General features: G+C 34.7%; 1 protein-coding gene across 1 annotated transcript in view; it reads left to right on the top strand.

The window, feature by feature from the left end:
- The window catches only part of ITGBL1 (integrin subunit beta like 1), an 83248-nt gene that overhangs the window by 7123 nt on the left and 66667 nt on the right, over positions 1-9458 (top strand). Inside the window, exons 3-5 of the mRNA XM_027885647.1 lie at positions 1195-1335; positions 3666-3806; positions 7549-7695. Of these exons, the coding sequence (XP_027741448.1) occupies positions 1195-1335; positions 3666-3806; positions 7549-7695 (429 nt within the window). The remainder of the gene's footprint in view (positions 1-1194; positions 1336-3665; positions 3807-7548; positions 7696-9458) is intronic.

The raw sequence follows: 9458 nt of genomic DNA, 5'->3' as shown, positions 1-9458 counted from the left end.
TTTTGTAAAGCGTTTTTGCTCCCATTGACTGATTTTTTACTTCTGTCAAGAGAAAGCGATAGTGGCAAATTGTATTATTTAATAATATTTATTTAAGGAGTAAAAAAGTGTGAGTGAAGCATGAAGTTCTGATATTTTAATCTGCAAAAACTGTCAGTAGATTAAATTTATTTACTCCTTCACCATTTTCCCTTTTATTTCTTGTCCACTGTTCAAAAACAATGTTTTGGTAATAAGAATTATTTTAGATTGCCTTTGCTGCTTAATTATCTAATTAAATTAATTGTTTTTGACATGTAACCAAACAATGGTGATGAAAATTCCATGTGTAATAGCAAAAACAGGAAAAAAAAAGTATTGAACAATGTGCAATATTGATAGCTAAGAATATATATTGACCAGATTGTGATAGAGGTGATCAGGTCTACTAAGTTTCAGGGAAGGAAGAACAAGATCCTGGCTTGATCCTTCTAGTAAAGAATTAATTTATGGTTTTAAGATTAGTAAGAGTTACAGCTACTTAATTTGAATTCTTTGAGCCCCTGAAGCACATGGTACAAGTACCTCAGCAGATCAAAATATTCAAGAGCTGGTTTCGTCAAGTCTCAGCTAATGCAAGTATCTTTTTTGAGATATATGTGATTTGTTAAATGAATGTCTGAAAGATTTGTTTTGCTAATAATTATCTTTAATGTACTAGTTTATTCATGTTCTGAAATCTTCTTAACAGGTAAGAAGAGTACCCATACACAGTGTAGGCAGTGTGTAATAAATCAAGGTCCCCTTTCTGGAACTATAATGCATTCTTAGAAGTGCTGAGTATGTGGGCACACGCATCCTACCTTAATATGTAAAGCTGTGCTTAAATTTTAACTGTTCCACTTACCATCTTCCAAATGGATCTATAAAGTTTCAAAAATTGAGCTTACAAATATAAAAATATTGATGTTAATTTGTGATTATTGATTAGATTTAATCTGTGATTAAATGGAAACCTGTTCTAAAATAGTGGAGAAAACTATAATTGACATATCCTTTGTCTTATTTTATGTAGTCGTATATGGTCTATAAATTGTTTCTATTCTGAGTCTAGCTCTAGAAGTTTTTTTTAAAAAAAGATCAAAACAGTTAAATTGTTAATGCCTTTTAAAAACTTGCCTTTTTGTCACTGTATAAAATTTGTTTTGGCTTAAGGCCATGGGAAGTGTTACTGTGGAAACTGTTACTGTGAGGCTGGTTGGCATGGAGATAAATGTGAATTCCAGTGTGACATCACCCCCTGGGAGATCAAGAAAAGATGCACATCTCCAGATGGCAAAATCTGCAGCAACAGAGGTGTGTCACTCGCATGGTCCTTCTATGCATATTTATCTAACTTGCTTTTGTTTTGCTCTATGCATTTGCTACAGTAGGACACTGAGTTTGCTGATAGTTTCTGGTTTGTTCTCACCTATTTCAGGTCTGAATATACGTTTTCAAGTGAATGGGCAGATACTTGTGTTTAGGTATAAACTTAAAGAAATCCACTCCCATTTCTTGATTAAGCAAACCTAAGTTGGTCTCATCTTTTATTCTTGTGGTAAAACTGAGCAAGTAGTTTTTTACTGTTAGTAAAAAACACCTGTGAAGCGTTCTTTAACAATGGTGAGGATGGTAGACTACACACAATATTTCTAAATACATGGTGTTTTATTTGCACAGAGTTCTGGACTATGAATTTTACCATATACTTCTTTTTAATTTTGCCATTTTGGGAAAAAAAAGAGGGCAGAAAATAAGGTTGTTTATCCCTGTGTTTGGCTTCACTAAACAAAGAGTTAAAAAAATATGAGGGATTTTTTTGGCAATAGTCCAGAATTATGACTGTAGAACATAAGCAAAAGTCACACAGATACCTCTCTTAAAAACATCTGTGCTGACAAAACGTGCTGTACTGCAAACAAACATCAAACTATTCTGAGAGAATTTATAAAATTCTCCACTCATTATTATGAGGAAATTGAAAGATTAGCTCAAGTACAGAGATCATATAGGCCCGTTTAGTCTCGGGACTTTAGCATAAAATTTTTGTCTAGTTCTGGAAATAATAAAGGAGTTTCAAATCAGATACTTTCTTTGCACTGAGAAAGTAATTTCTTGTCAAAGAATTTGTCAAAACAAGTTTTTGTTAAGATTTGAAATTTTAATGTGTGACTATTTTTTTAAACTGGCATTACAATAATTGGAGGAATTGAGTGAGTAGTATGGCTGGTATTCTGAGTAGCTGCAAGCTCATATATAGTGATACATTTGTGGGATACTTCTATATCTTTAGCTTTTCCTGTATTTGTGATTTTATATTCATAAAACATTGGTAAGCTCCCTACAACATGAAGTTGTTTTTGAATACAATATTTCTGCTCCATTTAGTCCTACTTACCCAGGGTTTAGTGTTTATACATCTTGTAGTATAAGCTCAGTTCATCTTGTCAATCCTGAACCTTCTAAAATCAAATATTGGAGTTAACCTTACTGTCTACCCTCCTTCAGTGCTAAGTTGGATAAATTGTCAGTATCTTTTCCCCCACAACCATCTAAGTCAGCCAGACGGTTTTTTGTTTGTTGGTTGGTTTGGGATTTTTCCTTCTTCAGTAATGTCACTGAATTGTGAACGTTTAAAAAAATTAGGTGCAAATTTCCTGAGGGCTGTCTCAGTAGCTTTCGCTTTCCTTCTTCATTTAAGTGTCATGCATACACATTTGTGTAGACCTTATCTTTTTAGAGAAAGTGCTCAAATCTATATGTACTATTGTCCTCAAATGAATTATATTGTTTAGAGTAATCTGAACAGGATGACAAAGGTGTTGGCAGAGCAGCAAAAAGTAGAGCTCCTTTGCAGGAAATGAGCTGCATGCATCACTTAGGTCGGGCTGCTTCTGAGGACCTGTTGGCATCTCAGAAAAAGTAGTGAGTCTGTGGTCCTGAAGCATATTTGTGTCTCTGAATAAGGAAACTGGGTTTTTTTGTTGTTGACGTTGTTCTGATTTTCCAGAGTAAGTGCTCTCAGTATATTAGTAGGATTGTGCCAAATTTGTATTTCTGTCATATTCCACATTTCTTCTTATTGTAAACAACTGGGTGTGGCCCTGAATATCGACTTAGGAAAAGTGGATAAATATCCTTTTCAGGTAGATCTATACTGCTATTCTTCTTAGGTAAAGAATGACCTCCTAGGCATTTTCAGCTGGATTAGAATTTGGATTCCCTTGCAGTCTAAATGTTTATGCTTTAACAACCATTAATTATCTATTGTGCCCAAGCCCAACTCATTTAAACAGAATTGATTTTTATTGTCATTACTGTCAGGGCAAATTACTATTGATGTCAAAGATTTACGACTGTTCTGTGCACTACATTTTTCTGTTGATTCCTAACAAGGCTCAGACAGCAAAAAGAGACTTGAACAGAAAGCCAATATTTTTTACAAAGTATTGCTAGTAACTAATCATAGAAGGTTTCAAATCATAGAAGATGAAAACACACTCATGATTAACACTTGCAGCTTTGAAACTGCATTCCTGTGAGAGCTGAAAATTCACAAGTGTTAATTCCTACAATCAAACTACTATTACCTTAAATTGCTGTTAATCTTCTATCTCTGTGTCTTTTTTTTCCCTCATTCTTAGGTACATGTGTATGTGGGGAATGCACATGCCATGATGTAGACCCAACTGGTGACTGGGGAGATATTCATGGAGATACCTGTGAGTGTGATGAAAGGAACTGCAAGGCAGTGTATGATAGATATTCTGATGACTTCTGTTCAGGTAAGAATCATATATAATAGGGACTTACGTGTAGTTTTATAAAAAGAGCATGCAACTGGTCTGATCTCCCTCTTCCCTAGTGCTCCAGTTCTCATTTTTCTGTCTTAAAAAATATACCAAGCTTTACCTGTTTTTTTCTTGTGTTTTCGGGGGGAAAGGAGGAGAGATTTCAGAGTGGATTTTTTAAATTAAAAGACATGATTCTGTAATTATTTTCTATGCCATTTAACAAAATTCTGTAAATATTAAATACTTATAGGTGCCCATCTCTCTTCTAATACTCTTGCATTCAGTATAACCTAACATAAATTCGATAATGGTTGAAACATTAAAATATACAAATATCCTTTCTTGCGGAAATTTGAATTTGAAAGCTTGTTAGGTCAAACTGTATTTGTTATTTTGTGTTATATGGTGGAGAGAGAATAATGAAGAGGAAGAAAATGAAGGAAAAGTAAATAAAGAAGGTAAAAAAAACCAGTGCCCTGAGAATACAAAATGACATGAGAACAAGTACAGCATCAATACTTGATGAATGTGTGGCCCAGCTGCACACCACTGACTGTATATCTTAGACACATTCAGCTTCCCTTTTATTCTACTTATGCTTCAGAGGATTCTGTTCAAGTCATTTAACTCCATCCATCCATCCATCCATCCATCCATCCATCCATCCATCCATCCATCCATCCATCCATCCAGGCTTTTCAGTGTATTTAGATGGATGCTCCATGTATCAACTAACAAAAGCTGAGATTCTGAGTTAGACCTTGCATACAGTTTTGTAGAGTTACTAATAAAGACTCTAATACCAGGTAGGAGAGAAGTGCTTTGATCAGTACGCACCATGAAATTTTTATACTCAGGAACTCTGCAAAAACAAATGAGTGATTTCAAAGGGACTTCACATATTAGAGATTGCCTGCTCAAATGCATCCTGTAAAAATCTCATCTGGCCTAATTAATAATAGGAAGAATGCAGTCCATCAAGGAGACTAACGATGTGGTATATTCACCTCCTATTACAAGAATGAGGGATCCCTCATTGAAAGATCATAGGAGTTATCTGTAACAGAGAAAACAAGCTAAAACCAACATGATATATAAAATTTTCAGCTTTTTCTTTTACTGTTGAAAAAGTGGAAGTTTTTTCAACTGTTGTGTTAGGTTTTTTTAAATAAATAGTGATGAATTACTAGCTAATAAAAAAGGAGGGGGGGGAAGAAAGAAGCTAATCTGAAAACCTTCAGTGAATTAATTCACTAGTTACTGCTTTAACCCCTTGCAAATGCTTTATAGGTTTATTTAATGAAGGATCTGGAAGGATGCAGGACTGCAGTCATGAGAGTAGCAGGAAGACTCACTTTGGGATGTTGTCAGTTTTTGAATATATCATTGTGTTGCTGTCAGTGCTTTCAGCAGTCTGGGACTGATGAAAATATCAGCATCAGCTAAGGAATACAAAGCTACAAACCAACCTGATAAATGTGTTCTGTAGTTAAGGATGAACACAAGGGCTTCAAACCTAAATAGATTGAAGCAAACCTGTGGCATCTCCAGCTAATACTGCATAACTGAAACACTGATACTTGAACTCCCCTTTTCTGGACATTGTTGCCACTGCAGCTGCTGCTGCCCAGAATGGTAATGGTTGTAAGAAAGCACGGGGTAAGTAAAACAATTGCAAATCAGTTGGGGGAAAGATATTGCCATTTGACACTGGATTAAGGACTGATACAGTGTTCTTTATACTGACATAACTGTAAATGAACAAAACTCAGAAGAGATACGAAATGAGGGACTCATATGGCTCATATAACTAAAACTCATTATGAAGTATAGCTTCACAAATTTAGTGCTAATTATTTTTATCCATTCCACTATATTTTAGAAAAGCTTAATTTAGCCTTAGCTGGCCATCCAAATATACATTGTGCACAAAAATTCATTTTCACATGAAGCAGTGTGAACAATGTCTTCCAGTCCTGCTGCTTAGTCCTTTTTCAGAAATAGATAAGAGCATAAGTATTAATTTTGGGTTATTGTGGTAGACAGGCAGAATCTGCAATTAAATCAAAGATTTAATAGTAAAATTGCAGTAGGACAACTTACTTGCTGCACAAAGTGTGCATACATTGTGTGTGTCTGCAAAATATCCTCATTTTTCTCACAATTGGTAACCAATTATGAGAAATTAAATTGGTTTGGGATGAATCCAAGAGGGATTAGTCAGATTAGGGAAAATAATCCGTCTCTTTTAAAATCTTCATGAAACAGAGATTACATGAAATTTTCTTGTCTTGCTCTGCCTATCTAATAGGTATAGACAGGAAATGACATTGTCCTGAGCAGCATATTGAAATGATAGAAAATCAGGTTTTCATGTAAAGAGCTTTACTGTAACTGAATGAAATGCTATGTTTATTTCACAAACTATGAATGACAGGAATTGACAGCCCTGCTGTGAGGATTTAACATCACACAAGAGCAGCTTCCTCCAGAAGTTTCATATGACTTGAGGAGACTGTCAATTCACAGTACATCACATTGGCAACTAGAGTCCTTTTTTTAACACCTGAAGTGCTATTCAGTATGTTAATGAATTATTTTCTTTCAGAAGCATTCTCAACAATAAAGTTATTCTCTTCGTTTAAAGAGATAATAGCTTTCATGACTTGACACCAAAAGAAAAAAGGCTTCCACAAAGAAACTCATACATTCACACATCTCATTAGCTCCTTTGCTGTGACTCTAGCAAAGAAACTATTGTATGAAAGAACATAATCCTCTCATAAGTATCTATCTGGATTAGGGAACATAGTTCCAATTCGCAACCTGTCTGCAGGTACACGTGAAAGCAAAGGACAGAATCATGGAATCACAGAATAGTTTGTGTTGAAAGGAACCTTAAAAATCATCCAGTTCCAACTCTAAGCCACGGGCAGGGACACCTTCCACTAGACCAAGTTGCTCAAAGCCCCATCCAGCCTTACTTCGAACCCTTTCAGGGATAGGTCATCCACAGCTTCTCTGGTCAACCTGTTCCTTACTACCCAGCCAGAAAAGGATTTTTTCCTAATATCTTATCTAAACCTACCCTCAAAACAAGAGGAAGACTTCAGTGCTTTTCAAGGAAAACAATTACTAATGTAAAGAAACATTATTCTTGTTACATTCAGACATATTCTGGGAATTACTCTGATGACTCACAGGGTGCTTGCTTCCTCCCATTTTCTCCTTTTGAACTGATAAATGGGTACTAACCTTTCTTAAAATGCAAATATGGTTAGAAAGAAACATAAAGTCTGTGTTGCTATGTTTTCATGAAGAACATGGATAGAGAAGTGGACATTGAAGCAATGTTTTGGTCCTATGATCAATTAATGATGACTATATGAAAATTATGAGAGTTCTAACTTGCTGTCAGAGGTCATGAAAATAAATATTTGATTTTGTGACAGGGAATGTTTTTTTGCTGATTCTAAAACTTTCCTCCATGTTCAAGGAGTATTCTGTATTGCCAGAATCTCACCGCTTTATGCAAAGAGCGTAAAGAGGGAGAAGAGCAATTATCTGTTTTTTTTTTCTTGGTCTGGATATATTTGCATTTATAGAGGAAATAGACATGCTCAAGAAGAGTCAGGTTAGCCAATGAGATACCAAAAATCATATCCAACTTTCCTATTGAAAAGAGAATTATGTTCAATATTTTATTATTTATACATCGGTTTTTTTATTCAAGGTCATGGACAGTGTAATTGTGGAAGATGTGACTGTAAAGAAGGATGGACTGGGAAAAAGTGTGAGCATCCACGTTCTTGTCCTTTGTCAGTTGAGGAAAGTGCTAAGAAATGCCAAGGAAATTCTAATTTACTTTGCTCTGGAAGAGGTAAGAACATTTCTGAAAGAATTTTCATGCCCTTTAATTGTACTTGCATTAAAAGAATTTTAGTGATGTCCAGCATTACTAGTACTGAAAAATATGTACCTTCTTGGCTTACTGTGCATGAATCCCACATGCATAACTTGTAAGTTAGGAGAAGGGAGAAGAATCACAGAAGTCACCTATTTTGTCTGTCATGTTCTGATTTGTGTTTTATTTTACATATCTCAACATTTGTTTTGGAGGTTTTCAAGGATGGTTTGAAAACTGCTGTAGTTAAGTCTTTACTAAAGACACATTAAAAATATGAATGTATTCTATGCACGCTTCGCTACAAAAGTAGCATGACATTTTCAGCCTGTGTAAAATGTTGTGGCACCATTGTGATAAGGACTGGATTTACTGTGCCTAAGAAACTGCATTATTGAGCATAAGACTGACTCTATAAAATGCAGCTCTGCTTCAGCGCAGTTTGCTAGTTGGTCACTGGCTTTTTATTTGTGAAATGTGACACATTTCTTTGCCACACTGTAACCTTTTCCAAAGTTTGACTGAAAAGGTATTTTAAGTCATACATACACTTAAAATACACATGGCAAGCAAAAGGAAATTTTTCTCCAAAGGAAGTGGACTTGCTAATTTTCATCTGTCCTGCAGTGAAATGTGGTTTTATGCAGAGAAAAAAAAGTAAATATGAGAGAGTATATTGCTAGAACTGTTAATTGAAGTTGTTATGAATCCTGACCCATTAAGTATTTGCTGGGAAAGGTCTAAAGCTACTCTTGATTTATTGCATTTGACCCTAAAAGTCAGTTCATTTGCAATTTCTTCTTTCACTTATACATCAACAAAAACTGTAGGTTGTCCACCCAGGTTAGCTCTGTTGGTAATTGTGCTTTTCTGCCCCTGTAAATGTGTAGCAAGTCATAACTTAATAAATGCAGCATTATCAGTATCTTAAAAGAACTGTGTATTATCAACATTGTTGCTTTCTGGTTGTTTTTTTGTTGGTTTGGTTTTTGTGGGTTTTTTGGGTTTTATTTCTTAATTAAGCTACAAGTTTTCAGTGAGACCTGTCTTTTCTTGTTAAAAATTTTCAACAGAATTTTTGGCTATGAGTTAGGTGAAAAATGAGCATCTGTAGAGAATTAACTGCATTTTATTGTTCATAATTGTAAGGATGACAACTAAGAGAAAGGAGGGTTGAATTTTGATTTATTTTATTTTAATCTTTTTAATACTGGCTCATTCTGTTGTCATTTGATGCTGAATGTCTCTTCTTTCATCTACTTCAATAGAAGTTGTTATGTTGAGAATCTGAAGTCATAAAAAGAAGTTTAATTAGAATAAAAATGCAGCCAGGTTATTGAGCATATATGTTCTATTTTATATTTAAAATATTTATATTTTAAATTTTTTTTAAATTAAATATAATTAGAAGAGTAATTTTAAAGTTTCAATATTAATGTCAATAATTCTATCCTTTTGACTTGCTGAAAAACACTTATGAATGCTGGCAGTGTTCTTCCGTTAAGATACTAGCAGTGAAATTCAGGTGAATTCTCTTTACTGAGTGATCTGTCAGTCAAAATTTTCTAAAAAAGTACAAGTGGCATCTGTTGGAACAAAAGGTGGCTTAATTGATAGTGGCTTTCACTGAACTTTGACTTCCAAACACAAAGAGATCACCAAGGTTTTTGAGGAGTGCCAAAGGTACAGAAGTGGATTTAGGACATAGCATGATAGACAGCTGCTGCAATGAAGGAATG

This window comes from Empidonax traillii, unplaced genomic scaffold (assembly GCF_003031625.1).
Source record: "Empidonax traillii isolate 1590-97213 ecotype Southwest subspecies unplaced genomic scaffold, ASM303162v1 scaffold169:size887049, whole genome shotgun sequence".
In the NCBI taxonomy this organism is placed as follows: domain Eukaryota; kingdom Metazoa; phylum Chordata; class Aves; order Passeriformes; family Tyrannidae; genus Empidonax; species Empidonax traillii.
This window is presented reverse-complemented; position numbering and strand designations above follow the sequence as displayed.